The sequence below is a fragment of the Rhododendron vialii genome, chromosome 6a, assembly GCF_030253575.1.
Source record: "Rhododendron vialii isolate Sample 1 chromosome 6a, ASM3025357v1".
In the NCBI taxonomy this organism is placed as follows: Eukaryota; Viridiplantae; Streptophyta; class Magnoliopsida; order Ericales; family Ericaceae; genus Rhododendron; species Rhododendron vialii.
The window spans coordinates 33,674,008-33,691,616 of NC_080562.1; the positions used below are offsets into that span (position 1 = coordinate 33,674,008).

The 17,609-nt window shown below is 36.7% G+C and overlaps 1 protein-coding gene across 1 annotated transcript; it reads right to left on the bottom strand.

The window, feature by feature from the left end:
• Positions 1-254: 254 nt before the first annotated feature.
• LOC131330660 (probable WRKY transcription factor 31) lies at positions 255-3,229 on the bottom strand. The gene is made up of 5 exons (XM_058364325.1): positions 2,640-3,229; positions 2,424-2,522; positions 1,453-1,875; positions 1,242-1,355; positions 255-1,163 (listed from the first exon to the last, which is right to left on the bottom strand). The coding sequence occupies exons 1-5, from the start codon at positions 2,988-2,990 to the stop codon at positions 531-533; spliced, it is 1,620 nt and encodes a 539-aa protein (XP_058220308.1). The 5' UTR covers positions 2,991-3,229; the 3' UTR covers positions 255-530.
• Between the last annotated feature and the right edge of the window lie 14,380 nt (positions 3,230-17,609).

Sequence of the window (17,609 nt, forward strand, 5' to 3'; positions counted from 1 at the left end):
ATGGGTTTGGTTTGGTTTGGCTCCATGCAGAAAAAATTAATAAGAAAGATATTCACAAATTAATGCGAGAGATTATTCAGGGCACTACATGGCGATGCTTCAACCCTCTTCTCACCACATATTATACTGGGGTCCACATACTCAGTCTCGATCTCGCCAAATTTTGTTGTCGAGGAGAACTCTCGTGGTGCCCCAGGAGGAATGATTAATTTTTCCACAAATACACGCACCTAAGAAAGAACAAAAAGGCAATAGAAATCAAAGCCAAAATCCGTACCAAGAAAGCAATTTAATATGCACCTTTTCCTTTTACCACGTCTCTTGACTATATAGACTGGAAATTTAGATAACATTATTCAAACCTGAAAAAAAAAAATGTAGTAACAAAAACTGTATTGAGTCTGTAACCTCCCCCTCTCAATTTGTATACCGTTTTCACCCAAATATTGTAAGGATTGAAACAAAAAAAGTAACGAAGATAATACCGAAATTCACCCTTATTTTCACCGGAAAATTTAGAACTGTCGACTTTAATATTGTTGTCGTTGCTGTTGGTGGCCGGTGGTCGCACCACTAGAATTGTTGTCACTGGCACTGTTCGGATTACCACCGTTGCCTGCACCCATTATGGAAGTGATGGCGGCTGCTAACGCGGCAGTGAAGTTCGGGTCCGTGGTAAGGGCATTCACGGTGTCAGCCAATGAGCCCTGCGCTGGCGGCTCTTGTGGTGGCGGCGGTACTTGTTGGCCCAACTGGCTAACGTTTGGGGACATTTGGAGGCCAGAAAATTTTGATTGGTTATAAAGTGGTTGTCCAAATAACGGTTGAGCTGGTTGGTTTGGGAAGGGGAGGTGGAATTGGTTTGATGGTCTTTGGAGCTGCAAAGGGTTGTTTGGATTTTGGGTAAGGTCTAATGTGACGGTGGGAAATGGGGCCGAAGCCGAAATGCTAGCCATGGTTGATGAACATGGGAGCAGTGTTCTTGCTAGGAAGCTAGGGTTCATGAGACCGTTGTCAGCGCTCGGCATGGATCCCGAGAGTAACATCCTTGCCGCCGATGAGGTTGTCGATGCCATTGCCACGGCGGCCGGTGGCAGTGGATGGTTGTGATTGCCTTCGTAGGTAGTGATTAGGATGGTTCTGTCTTCTGCACATCTTTGTACCTGTTTGAGCCCCATCATTGAAAATTAGAACATGGAAACTCGATTTATGATAGGAATTCATAATAAATCAAAACTTACTTGCTTCCGAACAGGGCATCCGGCGGCCATGGTGCAACGATAATAAGCCCGAGGGCACGGGTTTCCCTTCGCCATTTTTTGCCCGTATTTTCTCCACTGGCATCCATCAGATATCTGTCACCCATGAATTCCCAATCAATTTAATTTCATCGGAAAACAAATTGATTCAAAATTCACAAGTATTCCAATTCACGACAATCTTTATACTTACCATAGGCGCCTCCGATCGCGCTCGGACCGATACTCGGGCTTTCCTCATGGTAGCCTCAGCAGCAGCCGAGTCAATCAACTTCGGGTCCTTACTCGGACCTCCCTGGTCCGACCCGTTATCGGGACTCTCGTCCCTCCCGTCGTCGCAATTCACCGGCGATCGCGACCGGGCCCCACGTCGTCCCTCCGACGAGGTCTCGTCGGTTTGGGCCGCGGAAGCAGCCGCAGCCAAGCCCAGGTCCATGAATTGTCTAGGCCCCGTTACCTTGTCGTCCAGGGCATTGTTTTTCTGATCATGATGTTGCGTCAGGTTAATCAGATGCACCTGAAGCGCGTTGTAATTGATTGTTATCTGGTTCAGCATTTCCCTCAGCCGTTGATTCTCCGCGTTCATGCGTTCCAGCTCCGCTTGAAGAACCCCCAGCTAAAAAACAGTAATTCAATTTTACAACTGAAATTGCGAAGATAATCCAATATATAGAAACAGTGCAATACATATCCACGTATAAAGTATGGGTCCGAAATCGCGGTACGAGGATATGTATCGAAATTACTAGAACTGTTATATATCTGCCCATATTGATATATCTTTGTATTGTGCTTCGAGTCTTATCACACGACAAGTCCCAAGTTCGAGAAAAGACAGATAGAACATTAGGTAGCTGACTATCAGCACATACAAAAATCCGATTAGATTTTTATGACATGAATTGGATTATTAGAGAAAATGAATTTTTTGTAGCCGACTTGATTAATTGGGATTTTAAAGCTTGATTGGGTTTTATTTTGGACAGTGTCAACCAAGGCTGATTCGCTCAACATATCGTACTGAGAGTCTACAATTCCATTACGTAACAGCCAATACGGTATATGAGTACAGAGATATTTAGAATGCATTACCCTTGTATATGTATATTTGCTGAGAGTAAAATTCTATATGACTGACCCAAAACCAGAATTATCTGTCCTCACCTCTGTTTTAGCTCTTTTTTCATCAGAATTGGGCGATATTCCGTCGTCCACCATTGATTGATCACTACTGGTATTAGCCGTCAGGAGGTGCAGTCCAGTCTAAACACATCATCAATACATAAAATTCAATATAGTAATTCAGCCTACCAAACCGAATTTAACCAAAAAAAAATACTGGATAAGTAATCGAAATTAAGGGAGAATCGGATAATTTACATTCACGATGAAATCGGATTCATTCACATCCAATTTATCATCGGCAGAGGTGGGCTCGGACTCGCCGCGCTTGTTGTCGGCGAAGAAGTCCATCTCGCTGATCATCACCGTCCGTTTGTCATCGGACGGCGAGGGAATTCCGTCCTCATTTTGGGTGGCGCAGCTCATAAGGTTGACTGGGAATTGGATGGTGCCGGTGGCTTCCATGGGTTCAAGCTTCAGCTTAGGATGGTGGTGGTGGTGGTAGTGGTGGTGGTTGAATTCAGGAAATGAGTTTATCACGGCTGGCTCCTGGTGGAGGAAGAATCCGATCCGATCTGAGTTAATAGAGAGTCCACTTCTGTTGGCCATAAATCAAGAAAAGGGATGAGAGAGAGAGAGAGAGAGAGAGAGAGAGAGGGAGGTCTGGAAACGGTGCAATGGACTCGGCAATAAAAAGGGAGGCGGATGAGACTGAGGACTAAGGAGAAGAAGACCAAATAATACAACTAGTAGTGATTTGATTGAAAAAGAAAATGAAGGCTTGATATGTGTAAGGTAAGGGTCTCTAGTGGCTTTTATTTCTCTCACGAAAGTCTCTTTTTGTTCTAGTTACGGTCTACTTGAACTTCCCTTTGTCAACATTTTAGTACTACCATTTCTCACCAAACAAACCCAATAAAAACATGTAATAATTAATTTAAGTAAATTTGCTTTTTTTGGGGCCGCATGCTTGTATATCATAAGTTCAGTACTAAATATGCTATTTAGAAGGATGTGGAAGTTGTATTTTACGATTATAGCATGGTAATGAGTGATTTGATTTGAATAAAATGGACTTCGAAACGCATTATTCGATATGATTTTTAGCAAAAGACTTTGTACGTATATATTACCCCTTATGGAAAACCTCTAATACACACCTCGTATAACTAACTATGTTACGTCTCTTAATGTTAAGGTTATATCATCTCAAATGGTTAAGACTATGCCTCTCAATGGTTAAGGTTTTGTCTCTCAATGATTAATGGTGTATACGGCATTCACTTATTTGGTAAATGTTCCGTCTCTCAATGGTTTTGGTTATGCCTATTAGTAAAATGTTACACCTCTCAATGATTTGATTATACCTCTTCAGTGGTTTAGTTATATGAATACATATCGTACGTATTTGTGTACCGTTGAAGCTCTCAACTCTTATTAAAGTTTCTAACTCGTAGTATGCCTACATATATTCTTCTTGTACAAATGATTAAGAATACATTTTGATTCTCCAATTGAGAGGCCAAGCAAAGTTGTTTAATTGGTGGTTCAATGTGTGAACCTCCTCCCTAAATGCAAGGGACTTACAACATAAAGTGATTTACTATAATTCTGTATTACCAATAATTTTTTAATTTCTATTTTAATTTCTATTTTGGGTTTTGAAGGAGATTGGAGGCAGAGTCTTGATGAGTGATGTCAAAAAGGACAGGTAGAAGTGGGACCAGTCTAGTCTAAGGTGGGGCCAAGTCCAAGTTGGGCGAGGAGAAAGAAGAGGAGGGTGGGGGGGTGTTGGTTTTGTGGTTTTAGATAAGGCATGGCGAACTGGGGGTGCCGTTGAATTGATTGCGTCCGTCTACTATTCGTCAAAGATGGATGCCGATGGGGAATAAAATTGAGAGATTGACGCGTTCCAAAAATTCACCGCCCCAACTTCCCCGGCACTCCCTCGTGACTCCATATTATTACTATCACCCTTTTCTCTCTTATTTAATTAAATAAAAAGAAGAAGATTCTGCTTCTCTGCAATCAAATGCAAAAAAAAATATCTGTCGTTCATCGCAATTGTTCATAACGACAATCAATTGTCAGCGGAGACTATAGCACCGGCAAGCTAGATATTACCAGTAGCATAGTGTCTGTAAATTGGACCAGTGAAAGCACTTTTGGACGGCTGAATCATGCAAATGGCACTCTGAAATCACTACTACAATAAACCATAAAGATCACAGCTATTAGTCGTGATTGCAAGTTTTTCATCACACTACTGCTACTGTGATGGATTTGGGTGTGATTGTAAGTCACTCTCTTTTATCACGGTTATAAACTGTGATTGAAAGAGATAAACAATCACGGCCAAAATGTGTGATCGTTTATCTTTTATCACAGTTATAAACCGTGATTGTTTCTCTTGGGCATGATCATTTATCTTTTCTGGGTGTGATTGTATGTCACTTTAGATCACGGTTTATAACCGTGATTGAAAGTTCAAAATGATCACACCACCATAAACTGAGATGAAAAACCATTGCGCGTTATCTTTTCTTTATATCACTAGACCATCTTTTCTTGTCATTGTCAAGTTTCGAACTCATGCACCCTTAGTTGATTTCTCATGCCCTTACCACTAAGCTAGCCAAGAACTTCTGTTATATTAGGAAAACAAAAATATTTATACTTATTTCCTAAATTGAGAAAATTTTTTCTTTTTTTTAAAATTTGCTGAATTTTTTGAAATGCAATTAATATGATATTAAAATATATAAAAATACATATATAAACATTGTTTAAATTTTTTTAAAAATATGACAATAGATCTTTTGCCAATCAAAATTAGTTGTTGATCACCAAAAGATTTTATTGGGGCGAAAAATTTAGTTTTAGCTAGTAAATTTAGTAGACAATAGTGTTTTTTTATTGTAGTGTGTGCTTTGTATTTTTATGAAAATTATCACAACCTATAAATTGTAACATTATAGGCAAACTTTAGATTTTTTTTTTTATAAACTAACCATTTCACATGGATTTTGTGTTTATATTGAATTTCAATTTCAATAGTGGTTTCTCAATTGGATTTTAATCTTTTTCAAATAAGGCTAAGCCATAATAATATAATTATTTTTTTACCTAATGTGTCAAACATATACTTTGGAATACATCCGAAATAACTAAATTTCACTATTACAATAAACCATAAAGATCACGACTTGCCCACGTGAAAATCGAACACTAGTGGAACAGTCTGCCCGTCATCGAAGAAACAATTGGACACTGATGGAACCCAGTTGTGGGATTTGCCTTCTCTCTCTCTCTCAATCTTTTTGGTGTGAAGATGAAGATGAAACATAAAGATTTTTTGGGATGAGTGTAATTAGAGATTATCTTCTTACCTTTTGTAAAAAAAAAAAAAAACTTTTCAAAATTCGTAAACGACATCGCTTTTTTCACTTAACTTTTCAAAGTCTGCCTAAATGAGTACCAGCCCGTCCACGTGAAAATTCAGACTGCGCGCCTAAATAGGTAGGCTTTTTATCTCGCCACAAGAGTGAGATCATTTATCTCACTTTTTTCCGCGCTAAAGTTTTTTATCACGCTACAAGAGTGAGGTCATTTCTTTTTTATCTCGCCACAAGAGCGAGATCTTTTATCTCATTCTTTTCCGCCCTAAAATCTTTTATCACGCCACAAAGGTGAGGTCTTTTCTCTTTTTTATCACGCCACAAGGGTGAGGTCTTTTCTCTTTTATCTCGCCACAAGAGCGAGATCTTTTATCTCATTTTTTTTCGCCCTAAAATCTTTTATCACGCCACAAGGGTGAGATTGTTTTTCTTTTATCTCACCGCAAGAGTGAGGTCTTTTATTTCGTACTAAAACCCACTTTTTATCTTAGCTTTGGACTTAAATTGAGATAAAAAAATTTAAGCATTATTTTTTATCACGCTTTCACTGAAAACCGTGATCTTTGTGAATCTTTTTAGTGTGACGCATATCTATTATTGTAGTAGTGAATACAAATTTGAACGCAAACAAATGATTTTCTTTCATTACTTATTGGGCACCGTGCGCATAGAAATTGATTGACTCTAGAGACATAAAACGAACGCAGATTTATTAACAAAACAAGAAATATACGAGGCATAACTTGTATATTAATCAAAATAAATCCAACATTGTTTTGTTTTCATTTTAAAAAAAAAAAATTTATAACAGCCATATATTGATACTAAATTAAACAAAATATCAAAAAAGATGATCATCTCGCCCTAAAGAGCGCAATAACCACAAAGGAGGTCTAGCTTCCCAAGTCTTGAAACCAAAACCTCGCACATGCACCATGACTTGCTAATGTATCAACCACCACATTAGCTGATCTTCTCACAAATCAGAACAAGCAACTCACAAACCGTCTTACCAATCCACAGATATCTTCGATTATCACTTCCACGTCAGTCGGGCATGGTATATCCCTGTTCAAAATCTGAACAACCTGTTGTGAATCTCCCTCAACCACGATAGTACCTATGCCCAAGGCGTGCACAAATTACCCCGGCCTCCACGCACAAAACAGAGCCCATCATCCCCAAATTAAACTGCTCGAGCAGCAACAAATCTGCTAGATACAGTGCGCACCACGATTCCTGCACCAGCTGGACCTTCTCCTGACGAATTCCCTAGCCATGCTCCATAGCTGGACCTTCTCCTGACGAATTCCCTAGCCATGCTCCATCCACATTGATCTTGACACACCCATGATCTGGCCGTTCCCAATAGTCCCTACTTCGCTCCGAACTCGTAGCTTGATGTCGAATATCCACCTGTTCCCCTGATTCAGTTGCCTGATAATACTCCACCGCATCATGCACAGCCTTATAAATGGCAGATTGAGGTTCATACATCTGCCCCTTATGCATCTTTTCGTTACGACACTTCCAAATTCTCCATAAAATAAAAATCGCCAAAGTAATCATCTACTTCCAGTTTTCCTCACCTTTCCATCTTTCGATCAGTTTATCAAACCACATCAAAATTGATTCTTGATTCGGCATTATCGGAACACAACCAATCGGCGATGTTCGCCACATAATCTGAGCAACGCGTACAACTCACGTGACCGATTTTTGGAATATTTTAAATTTCCATACCTCTAACGCGAGAGAAAAGCACATTATTGAAGTGGTCCTCCGTTTTTTTATTGGATACTAGTCAATATTATTCTTTACCGTGCATAAATTATCTTACTATTTTTTAAGTTTAGTTTCTTGTTTATACCAAGATGGGGCTTTAAGAAATGCTAGGTAAAAGGACAATGACATTATTGTTGTGATATGTTATGACCAAAATGAAACAATAGAATTTAGAGTCCCAGCTAAATTTAAAACTAAAATATTTTATTAAATAAGAATATATTTGTTGAAAAATATGACATCTGAAAATTCACCACCTTGTACACGTACATTATCTTACTATTTCTAGTTTACTTCTTTCTTGTGTAGTAAAATGTGGCTTTGAAATATTCAAAAGGAAAATGACGTTATTGTTATATATATGTTACGACCACTATGAAACGATTGAATTTTTGAAGTCGCAACTAATTAAATTCTGAAATTGTAATATCCTGCAAAATATGGAATATACTTTATAAAACTGTCGGACTCTGATCGTTGAAAAGTATGACGTCTAGAAAATTTGTGATATTTAGAAAAAAACAAAAAGAATATAAGTAATTAAAAAAGAGAAGAAAAAAGAATGAGCAAAAAGGAAGATCGTAATGGAGATGAGTTAAATTAGAGAGATATATATATATACTTATTTGTGGAGGTGCTGTAAACACCATGTTTGCAGTTGCAGTACCAACCAATCACAGCCGTTTAAAAATATTTTGTAGGTTGGTCCGGATTTTAGTGAAACTCTTCCGGGAAAAAAGTTTATCTCTTCTCCGAAAAAATTTCATTAACATTACGACCATCTAAACACTTTTGAACGATCACGATTAAGTACTGTAAACAAGTAGTTACAGCACTTCCGCAAATAAGATTTTATCAACTAGATAGAGAACCCGGTGGAGGGGTTGAGTGTTAAAAAAGGGAGATCGAGAACAGATTTCATTAGCTAGTAGGACCCAAAAAGACAGATCGACAGAGAGGCTAAAGTCGAAAAGAACAACACTAGTAATCAAGATCAAATTCAAAAAGGTATTATTTTGTGCCTAAAAAAAAGTTGCAAAAAGCATTTGTTTTTCGCCTGGGAAATTAACAGGAATAAAACGTGATTCAATTCATGTCTCAACTTTTTTCCGCTCATTCACCATAAAACTTTACTAGTACTATTATTCTTTTTCGAACCTTTTACTTTATTATTTTGAAGTTGGCATGCATGTATCTTGCTGCTTGCATTTGCGTACGTCCACACACACACACTCTCTCTCTCTCTCTCTCAAATTAGTTTTCGTATAATCGACGTCAATGCTTTCAGATTGTCAGAAAAATGTGGGAACAATATGATTTCATGGTCTGAAGGGAATCTATGTTTTTTCTCCTGAGATTAGGCGAGCTGCATGTGCGTAAGCTGATACAAATACCTTGAGATATCAAAAGGAAAAAGGAGAGTAACAAGGTATCTTTATAAAGGCCGAATTCCAATTTCTTCGTCTAAATTTCCGAAGGCCAGCTAAAAGTTCAAAAATTAGCATTCTCTGATTAATTAGTTTCTGGATCTGAGGTCTGACTAAAGTGGTAGTAATAACTTGGTTCACATCGGGTATTTTAAATCCTCCTGGCCCTTCGCTAACCCTTTCACACATCATGACCTAATTAGGAGCATAATAATTAACCCTTTCATAATTATAATCTCACTAATACGAACTCAAATCAATATGGCCTCCATTTCCGGCTTTGTAAGTTGCTTTTTAGAATAATAAAAATTAATTGCATTTTATTTTATCAGGAATTAATGGACCTTATGACTTTAATTATTCTTTGGCTTCCTAATGAAATTCCTTCAGCATAAATTTTTATTAAAATAACCCCGCAAAAAGTACTGTCGAAAGCCTAATAAACAGCCAAGCTTTGAATCTTTAGCTTGCTTTTGTTGACAAAAGTTTGGTAATTTCAGATTGAATGAGAACATAATTTCTCTTACCTTGCTTGTGAAGGATTCATTGATCAGCTACGGACACACAGTGATTCATTATATATAAGCTATGAAAAGTTGTATAGTGGGGAAGTTTCTCAACGTTTAGGCCGCAATCTATGACTGTATATATCAATCGTACGGCAATAATCATTCTGTCGCTACGTAGAAAGCTCAGGATCGGTTCTGACATTTTGGAGGCTTGCAACAAGTCTTTTGCGCGCCCTCTAAAAAAATCGCAAATAAACAAATAGAAGATCACTATTTTCAACGACAAAAATCATGCATGATTAAGGTCTCATACTAATTTTAGGTGTACGCATAATAGGAAAGTTCAACAAAATTTGGTGACTCAGTGTTAGATGAAATGTGGGGCCCTGATGCATCTGTATCTTCAGCGCATGACGAAGCCAGTCCTGATCACACATTGTGAATTAGGGCATGGAATGTTGCAAGCTACGATAAGCCTCTTGTTCCCCCCGGAATTTCGACACCCACAGATTCTCCACTGGAATTTTAGACTTGAAAACATGTTTAGAATTCGTCTATCATAAACATCACCAAATAGCATATATAGTTGCTCCCAGGTTGGTCAAAATTCGTTTGTCTAACACCTTTTTTTTGGGCTAAAAAATCAAACAATGTTAAAATAGCTGAATGCAATAGACAACACTGATCACTTTAATAGTTGGGATGCTCGTTTTACATTGTGGGTGTATCATACTTTGGGCCCTTTTAGTCCTTGTCATTCCCTATTTAGAGGTTAATAATTATTTGCCTTAAAAAAATGAACTTTAATAGTACGTTCAGTACTATACATGCGGTATTAAAATGGCAGTTATTAATTGTTAGTAATTTTTCTTATATAACAATGATACCTCACGCTACTGTTGGAGGTATAGGTTGTTATAACTGTATACATATAGGTGAATATCAGTAGGAGGTGAGATTAGTCCTCCGACATTTAGTCGACGTTGGTGTAAGCTGACCCAATCGAAAACCCTAAATACATCAATGTAACAAATTTATATGTATATTAAGTGCCAAATTTTGTTACCCTAAAACAACAATGGTTTCCTAGAGGCGGGTTTGGTATGGGCTTACTTTTGGGCAAATGTCCCCAATCAACTTTCAATTCCCCTATTGTGTACGTACTCCACTTAACTTCTTTTGTGACCCCTCATTTTTCAATTTTTTCCGCCAGACCCTCCATATTCTACCCTTTACAATAGTAGTTGTTTTGATACAAATCCCATCATAAATTTAGAGGGATTTGGTTGAGTAATTAATATTCATTCACTAATATGGATGTATGAATTGTGTTGAACTTCAACAAATTTTGACTAATGCTAATTTAAATTTGCATGCTAGACCTGAAGATATTATCCAACTCGGCTCTGTTATTCCATTCCGAGTCTATCATTGCACAACCCCTTTGATTTCCCCCCTCATTTTTATTGGATACATTCTTATACGTTTATTATTGGAATAACCCGCATATATAACTCTTCGGAATACGAAGAAGTGCTTTTGTTTTTTAGTTCCTTTAAAATAAACTGTACTTATTCATTACTATTTTGTTATATATATACTACTAATCTAATCTTATCAGATAGGGTGAATGGTTGGTGTATATTTCAGTCCTGAATGAAGACTTTAGTGAGGCACGAAGTAGTCATTGCTTTCCTTTCATCAGCATCTTCCAAAACGTGGACCATTGTGCAATTAATTATTTTTAACCCCCATTCATATATATGGCCACGCTCGAAAATGACAACAAACCCACAATAAAATATAATTCCATTGAAGTAGACTGAGATTCAGATGATGGTAATCCGAACGCGTATCACGTTTATAATAATAAATTAATAAAAAACCTAATTTAAAAATGTAGGAATTTCTTATGGAACTTGGACCCCCCCGAAATCCCCAACTGATGGGGTACGGGGCGGCCGGGGGAGAGGAAAACTTAGGCTCCATTTGAAACTTAAGGAAAGGAAAAGAAAAGAAAAGAGAAGGAAAATGATAGGGAAAATTTACTATTCACTAAATTTGAAATTTTTACTTTCTTCCCTCTTTCCCTTCCAACCAAACAATAAAAGAGATTTTTTTTTGAATTTTCCTTTCTTTTCCTTGACTTCAAAACAGATCTTTGATATATAATATAATTCACAAAGTGATTACTTTCGAAAATTTATTTTGCTGAAATAGTGGCACCTACATATACCTCGGAAATTCGGGTAAATTAATTACCATTCCACTAAGATATGAAGTACCTTCAAGCATAAGATATTTCTCATTCCGCTAAGGATCTTATTTTTAAATACTTAGGCACGGGACAGGTTTTTTGTCCAAAATGTTAACCGCCGTCCACGATTGGACGAAATAGAAAAGCAATTGAAAACTTAAGAAGATAAAATCGACAAATTAGTAGTTTAGGGATGAAATAGATAAAATATGTATAGTTTAGCAGATAAAAGCCTAAAAAAAAAAAACTCTTGTTAATTTTAAACACACTTCGTACCATGGGGTGATAGTGTTATTTTGGGGGGACAATTTGGTTGTTTGGACTAAAAGCATATTCAACCCCGGCCCTTGCTCTTTCCATGACTTCATACTTTAACCCTACAGTATTATTTTTTCAACAAAATCAAACAGAAATAGCATTTGTTCATAAATTAATAACTATGCAAAAAAATAATAAAAAAAAAAAAAAAACACGCGCGCGCTCTTTTCTCCATAGACTAACAATCACAAGACTAATAAAACCCGACGATCAGTAGTAGTTTCAAACGTGCCCACAGAGTTCAAAATTATCGATCAAGAGAAGAAATATGCTTAAAAGTCTATAATTCCCAAAAAGCCCTTGTTGGTGCAGATCTCTAGCGAGTACTTTAGCACTTTTGGTCAACATGAATAAAAAAATGAAGGTAATTTACCCCATCATTCATTGTCAACCTAACTGAAAACTTGTTCCTCATTTTTTTCCTGAACCTTAGGGATTTTCAGTCTTTGAGTCCTCACCTACCATGCCTGGTAATTATATGCATTCTTTATGCAACGACTCAAGACTAAAGAGAAATGATAGGCTAGCTACCTTTTGTAGCAAACGCCATAATTTTATTAAATGGACCTCATGCATATTGTAGTACAGGCTCTACAGCTAGTACATATATATGGTTTGATCGTACAGAGTGCATGTGATGAGCAGTACATAAGAATCTCGAATGGTTTGGCCAAGTGGATATTGAGAAAGAAATATAAGTGTTTCTCCATCCGATCCATGCATGAATTCTCGTTTTTGAATTCCACAGAGGCTAAACATTTCAAGCCTTGTGGTCACTGGAGGGTTTGCCATATCGTTAACTTTAGGATCCCTAGATTAATTGAGGTGCGCCCAAATTGACCTCGTACTCCCTCCCTTGTGTATGGAAGATCGGTGGTCAATGCATGGCATAGTTTGTCAGCCTATTCCAATCGTGACAACATTTCTACATGAAGATTAATTTAATGTCAGCTCTCCACAGCTGGGGTTTTTTTTTTTTTGAACTTGGGTATTCGGATCAGCTTACGTGCATCTCGACTAATCATGAGACCATATTTTACTGCCCATTTACTATTGGAGCCCAATAAAAATTAGAGAAAAGCTTCGTACTATAGACCGGTAGGCCGCAAAGAAGTTGATCAAACCTGAGAGGTTTTGAGCAGATGTAACTCAACGCGTGATATATATGTAACAGCTACAGTATTGTGTGATATGTAATTCGAGTACTTGAATTTTTCTATAAAACAAAAAGGAAATTAAATCCAAAAAGTAAACTCTGGTTTTCGTCAGCCATGTGTAAATATCAGCCCTGGTTTCCAAGAAGATTTGGGATCTGAACCAACCACCCATAATCGAAGGAAAAGAGCAAGAAATTAGGAAGAAAGATGCATAGAAATAATGTACACATTTTTATATATGAGTTGAATTCTGATACCATAAGTTAATTCCCATATACCTAAACTGCCCTATGGTCAAATGTACACAATTATACACATAGTAGTTGTTTGAGTATTGCGGATCGATTCTTTTCCGTGCGCTAAAAAGTCTAAACCGAACGCGTTTTTTTAGCGAATAAACAAATACATAAAACACTCTGCTTGGAGGGAGAGAATTTTTTTTAGATGTTAAAATATGTATTTTAGTGGGGTTGTACGTAAGTTGTATACATAAGTAAATGTTATCTTCAAAGATTAATGAAATTTCTCTTCTTCCGTTTGAAAAGAAAACCTATTGAAGTTTCGTATGTTAGTACTACGAACTAATTGAAAATTTTGAAATTGTGACTCTCTAAATTAACTTTCATATAATTCAAATATTTGACCATTAAGTATGAACTTTTTTTATGAACATTGCAACAGAAAGTTTTGATATCCTTGATGAAGATATTTCTCTGATTTTCATCCCAAATAAAAATAATAATTAGGTTTCTACTTTTTGCATTGTGGTATCATAAAGAGTACCCATAGGCTCCTGAAACATGTGATTCTCTCTCTCTCTCTCTCTCTCTCTCTCTCTCTCTCTCTCTCTCTCTCTCTCTCTCTCTCTCTCTCTCTCTCTCTCTCTCAAACTTGCCGTAGTCAACTATGTCAAAAACTAGCTAGCCAGTCCCCGGGTAAATCCAGTTAGTTAGTGGGTTTGCTCCCACATAATTGATTAAAATTCGATTATTGTGGTCAATTTGCAAGAAATTACTAATTTACTGTGAATTCTCTTGTCGTGGAGTGGATGGTCTCCCTTTGATCGGACCAAGGAGGAAATCAGTTGAGCCGTTGAAATGCGCGTAAACTAACCCGGACACCCCTAACCGTCTACCAAAAAAAACTAGCTAGCCACAGCAAATTGAAAGTTGTTTGATGAAAATTTCAAAAGTAGGTGTGTGGGCACTTTTGATTTTGATATGAAAACTTGAAGTAAAGGAGAGGGTTTTTGAAGTATGGGGAGGCTGGACCCCAACTAATTAAGTACTCATGAAAAAAAGAGTAATTAGTAAGCAGTCCAAAGGCTTCACTTGGACCTTTTTGATTTCTTTCTTTATTTAAAGTTACTACATACTAGTATATATATATGCAACAAACTTGTACAAAATTCAAGTTAAATGTTTTCAAACTTGAGAGAGAGAGAGAGAGAGAGAGAGAGAGAGAGAGAGAGAGAGAGAGAGAGAGAGAGAGAGAGAGAGAGAGAGAGAGAGAGAGAGCACCTCTCTACACATGTACACTTATCTTCAAATTCTTAGGTCAAAGAAAGGTTTCTGTTAGCACAGCCTTAAAAATTATTGAAATCACGTACTCCACTGTATGGTTTTAGGCTCTAAATTAAGACCATCTCACGTACTTTCCGTGACCTACTAATCTACGGAAACAAACATTTTCATCGGGCAGAGAATTATGAAAATTAAAATATAGGATTTTAGGGTCTGAGCTTCTGATCTTTTTCTCTTCCAATAAAAACATAGACCAGTACTACTTATTCTTTCCCTTTTCGAAATTTGGGACAATCTAACTCTTTTTTAAAAAAAAAAATTCAAAGCTTGGCTTGAATTCAAGATTAAATTTTGCTGAAACGGGCGCTCTTAAATTTTTTTTCAAGCTCAGCCTGAAAATAAATTGAGGCTCTTTAATTAATAGAGTGTATACTTTTCGAAGCTGTACGTCTAAGTCTTTAAGTACGTAGTCAAATCTGAACAACCAAGTTCGTTTCAAATCGGATAAAATCAAATCAAATTGAGCTACGCAAAAAGGAAAGGTTTTCGGGTGTTTCAAGATCATACGTAATTCCATTTGGTCCATATAATGCATAAATATATATATATATATATAGCTATATGATGACAGAGATAGGGCAACCATCCAATTTCTGAAAATAGACAACAAATGGAAAATGGTGAACTGAAACAAAATGGAGTAAAGATATAAACCAATGTGTACGTCAGCATAAGGACAAAGGAACAAGATATGGCATTAATTCCTGGGGACGAGGATTGGGACGGGAAAATTAAAGTCTAAGAACTTCATATTGCAAGTAGCAACGAAGAAAAATATAACAAAATGATATACTACTAATTAATTTCATAGAAGTGCAAATGAATTTGCCTATTCAGAAAAATAAATAAATAAATCCTGACTAACAAAATTAAAGATAGTCGTCGGTAACTCATTTCACCGATTCGAGTGGGAAAAAGATTGTGATGGATGGGCACGTTTTATTGCCAGATTATTTTTTTGGAGGGATTAAAAATGCCAAATTAAGAACAAATTAGATGGAGATGGCATGTGAGCCCCGAAATAATAGACGAGATTGCATGTAGTATGTGGCTAGTTGTTTTTTTGATTTGGCTGCATGGGATAATTAAGAATGAAGTAAAAAAAAATGGAGGATTATTTTTACTTTTAGATGAAGAAGAGAAATAATGTCAAAGGGTCAGGCTAAAGCCCGTTCCAGATTCTCAAATAAGTACTTAAAAAATAATGATCTTTTCAAGTTTAAAAATAATAGGCATACAAAAATAATTTTTCAATTTTTTTTGCAAGATTTGATAGATCTCATTGAAAATCTATCAAATAATATCCATATTACATATTTTTTGATTTTAGTAAGCCTATTATTTTTAAGTTTTAAAATTGCAAATAAGTACTTATTTTTTAAAAAGTTAAAGCGGAACACAGCATAATTAAATAGTCCAACTAATGGTTGTCCAATAATTCTTTTAGAGCATCTCTAACCCTTACCCAAATTTCTGCTCAAATTTGAGTAAAAAACTGAATTCAAAGTATAAATCTAAGCAAATGTTTAACTTATGGTGAATTTGAGAAGGAAAAAAGTGGTCATATAAAATTTTGAGTTTATCTTGATTTGAATAAGAATTCTAGTAAAACAAAGTTTGAGCTAAGGACTACAGAGAGTTTTGACCAGAATTTTACTCCACGTCAAAAAAATTAGGTTGGACTGATCATCAAAGGGTGAGTTCACGCTATATTTGGTCTTCAGACTAATGTCAAAAAATACCATTTGTTGCCACTAAAAATATCAAAAATACAATAATTCAGTCAATTTAGTTATTGATGAAATGAGTTGTCTTGAATGGTAAAATTCTTTGAACTAAATACCAAAAAATAACGTTACTTTTATAGCGTGAACTCACCCAAATTCACGCTCTATCGTGCGACGACAAACGCCAGATTAATTTCTTCAGAAAACATGTAGGACATGTGGTCCAAATTAACGCCCTAATCTCCCTCCTATATGCATTATCAAGTCCATCATAGAAGGGACTAGAAGCCCTAATCCCCCTGATGGTCCAACTCTGCAGGCAATTTGAGACTAATGCGTTGCAACAAACACCAGCCTAATTACTGATCAAGGGGACCATGTAAAGTCAACATGTTCCCCAATCCCTTCTCCTACTTTAATTTGAAAATCGAACTGAGCATGTACTAGAGAAATGAATTCTCAAAAAGATGTTACCAAAGGCGGGGTGGGTTGACACTTGTGGCCAGCTTGTTTGATTGTCGAATTATTTTTCAAAACTTCAAAAAAATGGAATTAGTGATGGCGATATGGCGACATGTGATTTCGTGCGGCAATATACTGTATGAGATTGTATGAAGTAGGAGATTAGTTGTACCGTGCGTGATGAGTAGGATAAAGGATGGGATAAAGAATGGAGAATATATATGTATCACCGTTGATTGAAGAAGGAAATAATCTCAAGGGTCCGGATTAATTAGTGCCACCCCCGGGTGGTATTGGATAATCCCTTGCATGAGACATTAAGAGAGCAAATAATACGGTCCTGTCTAATCTAGTCTTTATCTTTAGTCCCACAACAAACGCGGAACTACCAAATCCTGGGGAACATGTGGTGGTACATGTTTCCTTGTACCACGGATGCGCGATTACAATCCTGGCACCAAACATGTCCTTAACTAATCCACAAGTACTATATAGTTTCGATGGATTGCAATCCTGCTGTGATGGCATATTAAAATTTATGGTGCAATTGCAATCGCCATGCATCCACTTCCTGCCATCCAAGCACTAATCAAAAAACAAATATG